The 15,611-nt window shown below is 39.2% G+C and overlaps 1 protein-coding gene across 1 annotated transcript; it reads left to right on the forward strand.

The window, feature by feature from the left end:
• The first annotated feature begins 562 nt into the window (after positions 1–562).
• On the forward strand, positions 563–14,844 carry MRPL39 (mitochondrial ribosomal protein L39). The gene is made up of 10 exons (XM_089508126.1): positions 563–720; positions 2,869–3,075; positions 4,076–4,215; positions 4,732–4,831; positions 6,167–6,234; positions 7,859–7,971; positions 9,036–9,101; positions 11,133–11,286; positions 12,697–12,744; positions 14,720–14,844. The coding sequence occupies exons 1-10, from the start codon at positions 666–668 to the stop codon at positions 14,783–14,785; spliced, it is 1,017 nt and encodes a 338-aa protein (XP_089364252.1). The 5' UTR covers positions 563–665; the 3' UTR covers positions 14,786–14,844.
• Positions 14,845–15,611: the final 767 nt, after the last annotated feature.

Below are 15,611 nucleotides of genomic sequence, written 5' to 3' on the forward strand. Positions count from 1 at the left end.
ATTGTATTGTTATTACTGTAAGCCGCCTTGATTGTAATTGGAGTAGGCGGGATATAAATAAAAGCTGTTATTATTATTGTTGTTATTGTTATTATTATTATTATTAGAGAGGGGAACAAAAAACATGCAGGGGTAGCTGTGTTGACCATTTAACAAATACAAACAAACATCCACCAGTAGTGATACCTTTATTGGCCAACCGAAATGCACAATATACTTGTTGCGAGCTTTTGAAGCTCCATGGGCTTCTTCATCAGGCAAGATGTCACAAACCAAACAAGAGGGGGGAAATATTGGAGATAATGTGAGTCAGGTTCTTGCATGTTGTTTCAGTCCTGAGTTATGATGGGGAGGGTATACCTAGGAATAGAGAAAGTTTTAGGGTTGCCATGACTTTGGAGGCACACAACAACAAACAACAACAACAGTAGGTGTCCTTGAGGGAGAGACAAGCCAGCTGCTACACACCCAGATGGCTGAGGCCCCAGACCCAGAATAGGCTGAGGAGGAGGAGGAGGAGACAGGGCTGGTGGAAGGTTTGCCTTTTAAGACTGCAGCGCTTCCCCGGAACGTTTGTGTCGCAGCGGCTGTTTCCGGAGGGCCCTGAATGCCGACGCCCCTCTTGCCCTGGGTTTCATGGGAGGAAGAAGGAGCAGGGACGCAAGATGGTGCCTGGCTGGGTGGCTCGAGGGCTGTGGAGGGGCTGCTGCGGCTGCAGGAGTGAGTGCGCCAGGGATGGGAGCAGTCTGGGGGGGGGGGTGGCTGGGCTCCTTTGCAGGGGGAGGTGTGCACTGCCCTGAGTCTTCCCCTCATTGCTCCCTCCGGTTGGTGAAGGTCTTTTTAAGCGGAGGTTGCATGGCCATCTCTTGGGGGCCCTTTGATTGTGAGTTCCTGCATGGCAGAATGGGATTGGGCTGGATGGCCCTCGCGGTCTCTCCCCACTCTAGGATTACATTCCATTTTTTAAAACATATATATATATATATATACATATATTGAATTTTAAAACACATTTTTATATAAACAAAAATACATACATCCAAATCTAATCTGATCTTGCCATCTTATTCTTGCATCTCAATTCTTGGACAGCGTTTCCATAGACTTACAGAATCATAGAGATGGAAGAGACCACAAAGGCCATCCAGTTCAACCCTATTCTGCCATGCAGGAACTCTAAATCAAAGCATGCCTCACAGATGGCCGTCCAGCCTCCGTTTGAAGACCTCCAAGGAAAGAGACTCCACTACGCTCCGAGGGAGTTTGTGCCACTGTCGAACAGCCCTTACTGTCAGGAAGTTCCTCCTAATGTTGAGGTGGAATCTCTTTTCCTGGAGGTTGCATTGTAACCTGCTGTAGTTTCATTGCGTAACTTGCTTTCATAATTGACATACTTCTCTTTCTTTCCTCTCTATCCTTTCCTTTATCTTCTTATCCCATTCACAAATTCTCTTTTGTATCTTCCCTTATGTCCCACCTTCCTTGTTACCTTCTACCATTCTTCCCTTTCCTCCCTATTTCTTTCTCTATTAGATGTTTTATATCATGATAGATTGATTCCAGGGCTTAATGTCTCCATTTAATCCAGGGACAGTGACATGTAATGGTCTGAGCTTTGGGCTAGGACCCCGGGAGGACAGGCAGGGTGACCAGACATGTCCTCTTTTTCCTGGACATCTCCTCCATTTCAGCCTTCTGCATATTCCAAAATGTCCTCCATTTGGAGCATGACTTACGAGAAGCATGGATTTACATTTATAGGTTCTCCTTCAGGTTGCCATAGGTTGGAAATAACATGGAGGCACACAACACACATATGGTCAGTTCATATTCACAGTGGCTAATTGGCAGAATGACCAGATGTCCTCCTTTACAGGACCTAACCTTCATTTCAGCCTTCTGTCCAGGAGGAATCCCACAGCGTCCTCCATTTTGAGCATCACTGAGAAGCACATTGAGTAACACCATATATAATATGTATCTCTGTTGCTGCTGCTTCTGGGGGGGGGGGGGAAGAACTTTGGAAGGATCCAGCCCATCTCTCTGTTTGCAGAGAGAGTAGAATAATACAATATAATAGAAGGAGAAAGAGGCAGAGAAAAAGAAGAAGATAAAATATAGTATGTATAGGTCCAAAACATACTGCAGAAATCATCCAGTTTGAAACCGCTTTAACTGCCCTGGCTCAGTGCTAGGGAGTTCCAGGAACTGTAGTTTTGTGAGACGCTTAGCCTTCCCTGTCAGAGAGCTCTGGTGCCACAATAAACTACATTTCCCAGGATTCCCTAGCACTGAACCAGAGTATTATTATTAATATTTATTTACAGAGCGCTGTGAAGTTTGCACAGCGCTTTACACAGAAAGGGTCAAATAAACATTTTTAAAAAGAAAAGAATAAAACCTGCCAAGTGGCGTACAATCTAAAACAGCAACATTACATGATTAAAATATCTCTAAAAGAATACTAGTTTGTATACAATAAAAACAAAGTAAACAGCAGATTAACAACCAACAATTTGGAATGCCTCCCTAAACAAGAGTGTCTTCAATTTGGCCTTAAAATTAGCCAAGGAAGTAATAGTTCTTAATTGTGTGGGGAGGAGATTCCAGGCATGGGGAACAGCAGAGCAGAATGGGCGGATTCAAGCAAGGGAGGAGCGATCTCAAACTGGATTATCTCTTCAGTGTGTTTTGGACCAGAGCTGTAAATAAACCAATTGAAATGAATTTGCATTTATATTATTGTTTTTAGATTTTATTTTCTGATGTCCTAGTTTAGTTATATCATGAGAACCTGCTCCCATGTGAATGAGCTTTATTGCTGTTAAGAAAAAATAAGCTGTTTAATGAAACTTGTTTTATTTCCAGGGTTTGTTTCTACAGCTGCTGCTCCTCAACTTTCAACAGCTGAGATTGCTCAGATGCGCAATGAACTTTTCACAAAAGAGAGAGAGAGACAGTTGTCTCTTTATCCACGGATTGAGAAGATTGAAGTAAAATATGTTGGCAAACATCATCCAGGCACTTTGTTTATAATGAATAAAGGGTTTTCCACACCATATAGTTGTGCTATGCGTAAGTAAATAGAATAGAGATTTAGAGTTGTAGTTAGATAATTTTGAATTTGAATAGCCAATCAGAATTGTGGTTAAATGCCTATACTGCAGCCATTCACTCAAAACCACAAGGTTGCGAGTTCAAGACCAGCAAAAGGGCCCAAGCTCGACTCAGGCTTGCATCCTTCCGAGGTCGCTAAAATGAGTACCCAGACTGTTGGGGGCAAATTAGCTTACTTGCTAATTAGCTTACTTGCTGTTCACCGCTATGATCTTTGGAATAGCGGTATATAAATAAAACAAATTATTATTATAGACAATGGATGAGTTAATCTTACATATAGGAGAAATGTTTTGATGTGACACAGCTCACTGTTCCAAAGGAGTTACAAGACAAATCAGTTCCATTATCCAGTCATTCCTGTAGAATATTGCATAGGCTGTAAATACCTCTCTCCAAATTAATATTTCACTTCATATTCCAAAAACATAGAAATCCCTTATCATGGATGTCCCCACTCAGATGTCCTCCGTCTGCAACTCCCATCAGCCAATAATGCAGTTTCACGTTAACAGCATCCTTACTTCTACATTTCATATATAGTTATTTCTCTTCCAGTCATTATCATGAATATACCTGCTTGCCTCTTAAGTTCACATCTTGCCAGCAATTGTATAAGCTAATAATAAAAAGTTATATTCAGCTCATCAGACTTCTCTGGAACAGTATAAATTGAACCCAAGGAAATAGGTAAATTGGACCCCCCCCCCCCCCCGGTTTTCTTTTTGAGGTTGAAAGGTTTTAATTTTCAGGTGTCTGAAGGCATAGTAAAAAAATAACAGGCAGTACGTGATGTAAGGACAGTAATGCGAAAGCTTGCTATTTCTCACTAAATTACTAACCTTTTTGGAATTCGAAATATCAGTTGTATTGTCTGACTGGCTAAAGTGGCAATTTATTAACAAAGTATTGTGGTAATTTTTGTCATTGTCCCTTTGGGACTCTCTTTCTTTTCTAGATTTAAGTGAATGGCACTGTAAGAAATCTGTACTTGCCCTTGTGGATGGCGAACTCTGGGATATGAACAAACCTTTGACTCGCTCATGTGAAATTCAGTTCCTTACATTCAAAGATGAAGATCCAGAGGAAGTAAACAAAGTATGTTTGTGACTATTTTCTTCACACTGTATTCACTAGACCTTGTTTATCTCTTGTTTTTATTAGACTTGGCTTCTATAAAGCCTAAGGGTTATAAGGATCCAGGATTTAACAGTTGACTGCAAACACAGAGATTGGGTTAAAAATAATTGAAACAACAATGTTCTGTTTCTCTTTTATGTATTCATCCAGAAACTTGTCTTCCTGTTTTTACTACTGTTACTTAATCACACATTTCTCTGGTAAAGTTATACCCATTTTTCCACAAATAATATTTCAGATTTTGCAATATTTACCACCAAAGAGCTTTTGTGAAAATATTTTCAAATGAATAAGAGTCCTACTCAGTTTGACCTCTTTGTAAAACAAACTGTGTATGTAACCTCTAATATGGCAATGGAGAGATACAAAGAAAACAAGCAAGCTGTTTTTTTTAAAGCTGCCTTTTCAATTGAATTGAACTGGCTTTGGATAACATCAGAATATTAAATATCCATTTCCTATTCTCTGTCACAGGCTTATTGGCGCTCCTGTGCTATGCTCCTTGGCTGTGTATTAGAGCAGGCATTTAAAGATGAATATTCAGTCACCCTTATTAGAGCTCCAGAAGTTCCAGGTATGTTTTTTCTTCTGCACACATTTCCATTGTCTGTTGTGAGTTGCATGCATATTGTTGTACACGTAGATGCTTCTTGGGTCCATTCTTTTATTTATTTTGAAAGTATTAGTAATGCAGTGGGACAGGTTTTCTGTATTTGTATAACTAGTGCCCATCACAACATCCTTCAGTACGTAATCCTGTAAGTTAATTCCAAGTTTAATCAGTCTAATGGAATAATATCCCAGCTCTAATATTTTGTGGGTATGAGAGAAAATAATTCCCCCTATATTTATTTGCCTTGTATTTGTGAAGATGCCATATATCAGCTGAAGCTCTCAGAAGGGCTCACAAAATGAAAAATAATTACAAACCACACAGAGAAGAATAAAATACCTGCTTAAAACAACACACGCATGCTAGGCTGTAATTCTGTTTTGATTTAAATAGGAGTAAGTTCCATTGAACTTAGTGAAATAGCAGATTCATTTAAATGTGTAATGTAAAAATCCTAAAAAGCTTAAATGATTTTTTTTTGGGAAAAAACGCTTGCCTCTATTGAAAAGATAATAAAAATACTACTAAGGCTGCACCCACACTGCAGAATTAATGCAGTCCAATACCACTTTAACTGCCATGGCTCAGTTCTATGGAATTCTGGGATTTGTAGTTTTGTGAGCTATTTTGCCTTCTCTGTCAGAGAACTCTGGTGCCACAACAAACTACAAATCCCAGAATTCCATAGCATTGAGCCATGGGAATGAAAGTGCTGTCAAACTGTTCTCTCTTGATTGTCTTGGTTGTTTCTTCCTGTTCCTTTTTCTAACTCAGTGCTATCCTGACTGAGGTGGGGAAACCAAAATTGGTCTCAGTATTCTCCACCTGACTTTACCATCATTTTGTAGAAATGTATTTGAAATGTGTGGGAGAACAGTTCATTGGATACAGTGGAATGCTAAAAAGATAAATAAATGGGTAATAAAGCAAATCAAGCCTGACCTCTCCCTAGAAGCCAAGATGTTTAAACAGATGTTGTTGTACTTTGGACATACTATGAGGAGACATGAAGTCACTAGAGAAGACAGTAACGCTTAGTAAGATAAAACGGCAGTAGGGAAAGAAGAAGACTACATTATGGATGGATAGACTCAAGTGAGCAAGCCATAGCTCTGTTCTGCAAAGGTGAGCAGGTCTTGACTTGGGGGTGTCTCATTCATAGGTTGGCTTGACAGCAGTTAACAACAACAACAACAACAAATGTTGATACTGTATTAAGCAATTTTGTGTTGACTCGCGTTAGAAACTGCCGGATATTTTTGGTTCTTTATTTTTCTGAATATTGACTCTGTGTAGTGATCTCTGGAGCTTTCTGCTACGATGTAATCTTGGACAGCAGGCTCGATGATTGGAAACCAACTGAGGTAAGTGTAATGATGATTTACTGGTCTGTTTTCAGTATGGCCTTTCCTTAGGGCAGGGATGGACAAAAGAAGCCTCTCCAGAATCCCTGAAAAGTTAAAAAAAAATTTTTTTTTGCAAAAATTTCTCTTGTTTTGCTAAAATTTTCTTTAGAGGTTGTTGAAGGCATTACCATCATGACTGGAATCCACTTGTCTGCACAAGGTTCAAACATTTTTTACAAAAATTTTCAGAAACATTTTCTTGGGTCTTTAGATGTACCACGTTCTGAGGCCACTCTGGACTAATTTAAGGCCAAGAGAGGCATTTTTTCTAAACAAGAAATGAACAGAACACTATTTAAAAAGTCCTCTCTTGGGCCTAAAATGGCCAAGGAAAGCCCTAAAACATGAGGAAAATAACTGCCTTATCCCTTAGTAGGCATTAGCGGGACAATTTATTTGATTGTTGTTGTTATTTTTTTGTAGGAGTGAGTGTGGCGGGGGTGGTGGTCCTTTAAGGTCTCCTATGGGGTTGATGTAGCCCCAACCCTTTCACAATTGCTCACTCCTGTTTTAGGTTCAAAGAATTGCTGTATGTTACAAGATGTGAGGGACATTTACATTTGCCTAGAGATTTAATTTTAAATGTACTATATTTTCTATAGCAAAGGGGGAGGGGGACTTGTAACACTCCAGACACTGCTTGACTGAAAGCCCTCTCAGTCCTAGTTAGCATAATCATTGATCAGGACTGATGGGAGCTGCAGTCTGGGAAAATCTTGAGGCCAGACATTTTCCATTTCAGTTGTATAGTCAAGAGTGACTATACATTACCACACTTTGTGGTGAAGATGGAAGAATGTCACATTTGGGGTCTTGTAGTGCATTGACTTGAGTCACACCATTTGGATTACTATATGGATTGGAACACAGTTATCCTTTGGATTTGCACTTCTCCAGATCTTGCAGTGCAGTTCTCAGATGCAGACAAAAGTAGAAATAAAGAACTACAAATTAGTCTTTCTAAACTGAAATCAACCTTTAGCTTTTACCTACACAGTTGGGAACACTCCCTGTATAACTCAATACTGATAGTCTTGGGTGCAGTCTTTTGAGGACCATTGAGACAAACCCATCTTGTTGGACAATTGATTCCACTCATCTCCTCATTGGCAACAGAACAGATAATGCGGACTATCAATCCATAAATGGACTGTTTTCCTTTTGTGGTTGACTGTACATTGAGTAAGCTAAATAATTTTTCCGTCTATGATGAAACCATAAAACATTTCAGTAAGAACAAAAACAGTTATTTTGCATTTTTCTTTCTGTATTTAGTCATACATAGAGAATATGTCACGGAAATCAATGGGTGTTTAGTCTGCAATGGCTAACTTAGCTCTTATGATTTCATTGGGTATATTCTTAAGTAGGATTACTCTGAATCCAACCACTTGTCTATACCTTCTTTCCCCTTAAATCATGTAGAGTTAAGGCTATCCACTATAGTTTAGCTTTGGAAAGGCCGCAGGAGGATAATGATTATTGCAAGCAATGAATTTAAGTCACCAAGGTTACCTGAAACTTATATTCCATATTTCACCTTTGATATTTGGGCACATGAGTGCTTTTCTTTTCTTTCAAGGAAAGTCTTCGTTCTTTTACAAAGGATGTTCACAGACTAATTCACCAAGACCTTCTGTTTGAAACCCTGGATGTTGATGCAAATGTGGCGCTTGAAATATTTCAGCATAACAAGTCAGTATTAACATATATATCAGATGCAAACTATTGCTTTAAAAGAGAATCTCATAGATTTTTGTTGAATTAGTATTGGGTTTCACAGCATAAATTTTAGAAACAATTTAGATTGCGTTTTAAAAGCATATCTAATCTGTTATATTAGTTTTCACTTCTTATTTTATTTTTTTGCATCCCACCTTTCTCTTAATGAAGGTACTCAAGGCAGCTAACAACCAATTTAAAACCTTACAAGTTAAATAATGCAAAAACATTAAAATATTAAGTTTAAAAACAGTTAAAATTAAAAAAATATTACACATTAAAAATATTAAAATGTATTAAAAACTTATGGCGATGTTCCTCTGGGAAAAAATTTCTCACTTTTATCATAGATGGCATTAGAACATGTTACATGTAACAGAAGGGATGTGGAACAAATACTCATGTCCCAATTAGCCATATTTGTCATCCATACCTCTGAGAGAGCTGACATATAGCACCTTATTTTCTGTGAGCAAAACGCAGACAGGAATATATTTAAAAAGTTGGAACAGGAAAATAAAAAGGACTGTGACTTGTCTGGGATTATTACTGTGTTTTAACTTAAATGCATAGGTGTATATTTTTCTGTCATGGCAGCTATATTCAAGTAGCTTTTTCCTCCTGCTATTTAATCTATTCATTATGGAATTGAGTGATTTAAGAGAAGGAAGCCTTCCAGCTTCTATTAACCTGGGTTACACAGGAAGGATTTTTTGGAACAATATTTTAAAGAAAAACCCTTAAGGCACTACTAAAAAACACTAATCATTTCAGCTGTCATAGACCATAGTTTGCACAATAGATTGCTGTGCTGTCTGAGATTTCTGGAAATTGAAATAAGCATTGGAGAGCCACAGGTTCCGCTCTTCTGCCTTAGGGATAGGGCACAAGAACAAATAAATCCTATATGGGTTGAGACTTGGGAAGAAAAAACAGCAAAAATATGGCCCTAGAAAGAAAGGTGGAGTTGCACATGAAATTCTAGCTAAATGGTATATTTGTAAAGTTTTAGTTGAGTCTCTTTTATTGTATTCAAGGTACAAACGGGATATAGTTGAACAGAATGCTTCACAAAATTCTGAAGGAATAGTAAAACTGCACAGGTAAGCAAAACATGTCTCTTGTTTTACAGCTAGGAGTCTTTGTATTTGTGAACTTCTCACGCAGTGAAGTTTATTTATTTATTTGGTTGTTTCATTTTTATGCCTTCTTTCTCCCAGAAAGAGAACCAAGGCAGTTCACAAATATATATATATTTTAAAACTTTACAATAAAAGTTTTAAAAACAATTAAAAACATCAGATAACAATAGTATAAAATGACATACATTAAAAAGCAAACAAACAGTGGTTTGAACTTTGCCACACAAAAACAAGGAAATGGTTTGGCAGCTTCTAACTTTCTTCTGACTTGCTAAGAAATGCATGGGCAAGAATCTTCAGATGAGAAAAAAAAGAACCTTTTGTCTTTTTTTAAAAAAAGTTGACATAGGCGGGTTACACACCGCCATTAAAGTACGCGCAGAGCGCGTGCTAGGGTTAGAAAGGGGCGGTGCTTCCGCACCCCCCTAACCCTAGCATGCGCTCCGTGCGCACAAAATGGCGGCGGCCGTTCCACACGGCCGCCACCATGATGACGTGACAAATGTGCTGCCGCGGACGTGACGCCATCGCTCTGCGTGAGGGCACTTAATGTGCCCTTTGCGCGGAGCAGGAAGGAGCTCCGTTTCAGAGCTCCTTCCTGGTTTGCGTCGCTGGTTTGCGTCGCTGGGCGCAGCCTTCAGATGGCTGCGCCCAGCAATGCAAGGGAGAAAAGGGCCAATCGGCCCCTTTCTCCTCCTCCCCGCCACCGCGGGGTGTCCTTGGGGCTTGAAGCCCCAAGGACACCCCTTTCCAGGCTGCGGGGAAGTGGCCTTTTGCCGCTTCCCCGCGGCCTGGAAAGCGGCGGATTGGGGCCTCAGCGGCTGCCATTCTGACCACTGAGTCCCCGATACACCGGGGAAAGGTGTGACTACAGGCCGCCCCAAAGGGGTGGTCTGTAACGTGCCATAATATCTACACATATTACACCAAACATATGTTAAAAGAATGTACATCAGTGGTCCAGCTGAACCCTGGAAGTCATGAGATTAAGGAGAAATATATGAAATCTGGATGCTTCTTCCTGGCTCCAGGTTCAGTTCAGAATGGAATGTCATTCAACTTTTCTGAATGACATACCCTTCTGCAAGAATTCTGTTGAACAGTAAGATGGGCTCAGCCTTCAACCTTTGTCCAGTACTTCCATTTGGGCTTGAGGCTTGATGCAAATGCTACATTTGTTTGAGCATATACTCTCCTCAGTCTTTCCTATGTATGATTTATTGAGACCATTAAGTTGCTCACTTCTAACCATAGTTCTTCAAGTTGACATTTGTGTAGTTACAGATCCCACCTCTTCTCCAAACTGTAGCCTATGGTAATTTTCAATTTTTTGCAACTATGCTGTATTGCTGGCACTTGTGTGGAGGTGGTTAAGGTTTGGCTTACCCCCCAAAATCTGGCTCTAGAACTTTGGAAAATGTGTTCTGTATCAGCACAGATTCTATGTGTGTGAAAGCACAGCAAGCCAATTTGAAGAACTGCTGTTAGAGGTAAGCACCCTATCTTTTACACAGAAAATGCTTTGCATGGTTTTTAAAGCTAAAGGTAAAGGTTTTCCCTTGACATGAATGTCTAGTCATAACCAACTGTAGGGGGTGGTGCTCATTTCTGCTACTTTGTCAAAGAGACTGCATTATCCAAGGACTGTTCCGGTGGTCATGTAGCCAGCATGACTACACCAAATGCTGTTAGCTTCCCACTGAAGTGGTACCTATTTATCTACTTGCATTTGCATTCTTTCAAACTGCTAGGTTGGCAGAAGCTGGGACAAGTGACAGGAGCTCACCCTATCATGCAGCATTCAGGCCTCAAACTGCCAACCTTGTGTCTTTATTATTGTCAGAACTGGCATCTTAACCATTAAGCCACCAAATAATTCTTAGCTCTCCTTTATATAGAAACACCTGATATGAGAGAAGTATTGTTATTAATGAAAATCATGCTTTAATATGTGTTTGGTGTTACTAATTTTTCTGTGTTTCTTTCAATCAGATTTGGCAACTTTGTAGACATTAGTGAAGGCCCTCATATACCCAGAACTAGCTTCTGTCACCAGTATGAGGTGACAACAGCTCATAGTCTTCAAAACAGCCAGTTTGAACTTACACGGAGATTCCAGGGTCTCTCTCTTCCAGCTGCCTTGAAGGTTAGTGATCCATTTATTGAACAATATTTGTGATTAGTATGAGTGACATGAAGGCTCTCTGTTCCACATAGACTTGTCAATGTGCGCTCCCCCCATTTTTCTCATGAAAGATCTCCAGTATGCTGAACAGTAAAAGTTTGAGTAGAATCATAGAGTCATCTAGTCCATCCCTCTGCAAAGAAGGAATACAGAGTCAGCCCTCCATACAGATGGCCATCCAGCATCTGTTTAAAAACCTCCAAAGAAGACCCCACCCCATTCTGAGGCAGCATATTCCACTGTTGAACAGCTCTTAAAATTAAGCAGCCTTCCTAATATTTAGGTAATATCTCTTTTCCTGTAGTTTGAATCTATTGTTCCGTGTCCTAATCATTGGAGCAGCAGAAAACAAGATTGCTCTATTTTCAATATGACATCCTTTCAAATATATCTAAACATGGCTATTATGTCCCCTCTTAGTCTTCTTTTCATCAGACTAAACATACTAAGCTTCCTAAGCCAGCCCTCATAGGGTATGGTTTCCAGACCTTTTATCATTTTAATTGCCGTACTCTGGAAATGTTTCATGTCAATATCAGTATCCTTCTTGAATTGTGATGTCCCGAACTGGACACAGTGTTCCAGGTGAGGCCTGATCAAAGTAGAATAAAGTGGCACTATTACAGTTGGCTCTCAGTATATTCTGGATCCCTCCGCTGATATAAAAATCCGCAGATGCTCATGTCCCATTGTCCTCAATGGTGGCGTGGCCATGCAGCCGCATCACCATTGAGGACAATGGCACTTTGCTGCCCCCAGCCACCTGAAGTCCATCTTGCCCCTCTCACCATGGCAGAGGGCTGCCTCCTCTTCTACCTCCACGGCCACCTTCCTCTTCCTGCTTCCTCCTCCTCCTCTGCCGCCCCCTGCCCTTTTCAGGCTTGCTGTCCACGGTTGCCAGGATCCACGGCTGGCAAGTCCGCAGATACGGAGGGTGGACTTTACCATCAAACTGTCTGAATACAAGTTGAGTCTCCATTACTTTAAATGCTTGAGACTAGAAGTATTTTGGATTTCAGATTGATTTTGGATTTTGGCGTATTTGTACATACATAATTAGATATCTTGGAGTTGGGACCAATCCTAAAAATGAAATACGTTTATGTTTCAAATAACCTTAGACACATAGCTTGAAAGTAATTTTATACATTAAATTATTTTTAATAATTGTATGCATGAAACAATATTTGTGAACACTGACTCATCAGAAAGCAAAGGCGTAATTATTTCAGCACCCATGTGAACAATTTTGGCTTTTGGAATTTTTCAGATTTCAGAATTCTGTTTAAGGGAGATTCCATGTGTATAAGACATCATGATCATATGGCTGTTCTGTTGCTACATGATTAATAGGATACTTTGATTTTCCAGCTTCATCATACTATATGGCATAGACTGCGGGAAAGGTCTCGGCAACTCGTAAGTGTGAACCTCCAATAACAAGTTCAAAATTTATACAGCTTACTTTTCTGTCATAGAAAAAAGTATAATAGAATTTTTACAGAAATATCAAGAAGTTGAACTATGATTAGATGTCAGCTTTCTGCCATGCTCTGGAATCGTGGATTTTGGATCTGAGTCATAAGCACTGTGTGTCACAAAGTGAATGTTTCAATGTAGTGCTTGGGAATGCTTCGTTATGTTTCCTTGGCAAGGCATGAGAAGCACTGCTTTGTGGCTGTTTGACTAATTTATGGTCCTTTGAATCTCTGTAGCCAGAGAGCTAAAGATACAATCACATTGCTTTTCTTTTGCTAACAGTGAAGCCATATTTATCTTCAGAAATGGTCTTCATTAATTCCTAGTGCTGTGATGTAGGATATGTCAAATGCCCCTTATCTCCTCTGATATAATCAGTATTTTGTTGTTATGTGCCTCCAAATTGTTTCTTACTTATGGCGACCGTAAAGTGGGATTTTCTTGGAAGATTTCTTCAGAGGGGGGTTGCCATTGTCATCCTCTGAAAATACCCAAGGTCATCCAGTGGGTTTCCATTGCTGAGCTGGGATTCAAATCCTGGTCTCCAGAGTCATAGTCCAGCACTCACACCGCTACACCATGTTGGCTCATTTACATTTGAATAAATTGATACCCATCATTTCCCAACAAATGAAAGTATCAGCCTTAACCATTCCTGCTTGCCTTTTCTGTAGAAGAGCCATTGTAGTGTTTGATACAAATGTGAGTTTTTCGTATGTTATTCCATGCATGTGTATTTTGCATTCTGCTATTTTCCAGAATCCAAGAACTTTGTTGTAAGTGGCCTATTGATACAGAAATGTCAAAGAGAAAATTAGAGGAGAGGCATACAGTTTGAATAAACATTTCGGAAACTTAAGTTGAAGGAATATTAAGCAGAAGGAAATGTATATAATAACCAACATGCTAGATTCTGGAAACTAATTCTTATGAGGAATATTGAGGGAGTTTAGTATGTTTTGCTCAGAGTGGAGAAAACTGAGAAGTGTTAAAACAGCCATCTTAAAACATTTGAAGGGCTGTGATGGTTTCTGCTGCTTCAGAGGATAGGACCTGAAAAAGTTCATTTAAATTATAAGAAGGGAAGTGCTGACTAAATATTACAAACAAACTTCCTGAGAGTAAGAACTATTCTGGAATAGGCTGCCTTGAAAGGTGACTCTTCTTTGCTGGATGCTTTAAAAAGATATTAGATTTCGGTACATCAGAGATACTTCAGCTGTGGATTCTTGCACAGGAGGTTGGATTGGATAAACTTTAGTTTACAGCTGTAAATATAGAGACACCTAAATTACAGCTGACCATTTGCTAAACAAAAGTTAATGGCGTTGGCAATGTAATATTAACAAGATATATTTTCAGTAGTTTATTTTTTGCCATACTGTTTGTCTTTGGTGTGTTTGTGTGTGTGTGTGTGTGTGGGGGGGGGGGGTTGCAGTATATATACAGACATTTTGTAACTGTTTAGGATTAAATGATACCTACTAGCCCTTCAGTCAAATATTCTAATTCTTGTTTGCACAACTCCCCAAGTCTCTTAACCAATTTTATTTTGCAGCCCCAATTTGAATATTGAATGCAAACTTAATTGTGATCCTTCAGTGGTTGTGAGAATATTTGTTGGAAAAGAGTATTATAACATTTCATGTGTTCCTCAAGCATTCCTTACTTTTTTCCAAAAAAGCATTGTAATTTGCCTTCAAATACAACAATTTTGTCACTGACAAATCTTTCATGGTGAGAAAAGAGTTGCTAGTAATAAACAAGTTGTTTAATATGAACACATATTTTATGTGTTCTTTACATATCTTTACCTGTTTAAATAAAGGAAGAAGTCTGATAGGAATTCATTTGAGGCTTGGGAGAGAGTTTTCTATGACAGCACGTATCTGAGGTAAATTATTATGTTTTACAGGTCAGTGAAGACAGAAGAAAAGAGGAGAAAGACAAAAATACTATCTCAAATACTGAATCAGTCTAAGTACTTCTGATTTACACATGAGAAAAAAATAGTGAATTAAACTGACAATTTTAAAACTATTGCTTCATTGTTCAAATAATTTTCCCCAAGAAATATTTCAACCACAGTTTATACAAACTCAAACCTGAAGAACATTGGTTCGCCTATGCTTCCCACTTCATTGCTCCAAATTCAGGTATAAATACAAAGACACTAACAAGAATTCATAACTAAGAAAATTCTTGGTATGAATTAGTGTTCTTGCAAGCTTCTACTGAAATTTTTGAACAGGATTGTTTTTAAATAGAGGGAATTGGGAAACAGTCACAATCCTTGATAAGATCCTGGTAAATCCCTTCAGCCCATATACAGTGTTAGTACAATTCATGTTGTTTGGGCATCCTTTGGGGGTAATACCAAAGTCTGGAGGATAAATTTTTTTTAATGTGGCCATGGAACGATGGCTAAGAGTGACATTAGTTCAGGTAAACTCTGAACTTACATAGTAATTTGGGGACCCCAAGTTCTACATAAGGAGATCCAGTACAGTCACAGCGTCTGTGTGGGTGTAGATTTCAGCCTTTTTATCTTTCAGTGGCTCTAATGAAGCTTTCCCATTCTCTTATGTAGAATTGCTGGGTGGGGGCTGGTCCTTCCACTGTGTGTGCATTCATGTGTATGTGGCCCCTGGGAGCCCTACTGTACCATGTGGGTTTTGGAATGGTGTACCTAACATATTTGACACCCAATGCGGATCATTTTTTAACATCCCCTCAAAAAAACTATTTTCAGTAATAATCCTGAAATAAAATGAATAATCATGTTTCTGTTGCTGCTGCTACTGCCC

The sequence above is a fragment of the Sceloporus occidentalis genome, unplaced genomic scaffold (genome assembly GCF_023333645.1).
Source record: "Sceloporus occidentalis isolate IW3139 unplaced genomic scaffold, rSceOcc1.0.p SCAF_2, whole genome shotgun sequence".
NCBI classification, from domain to species: Eukaryota; Metazoa; Chordata; class Lepidosauria; order Squamata; family Phrynosomatidae; genus Sceloporus; species Sceloporus occidentalis.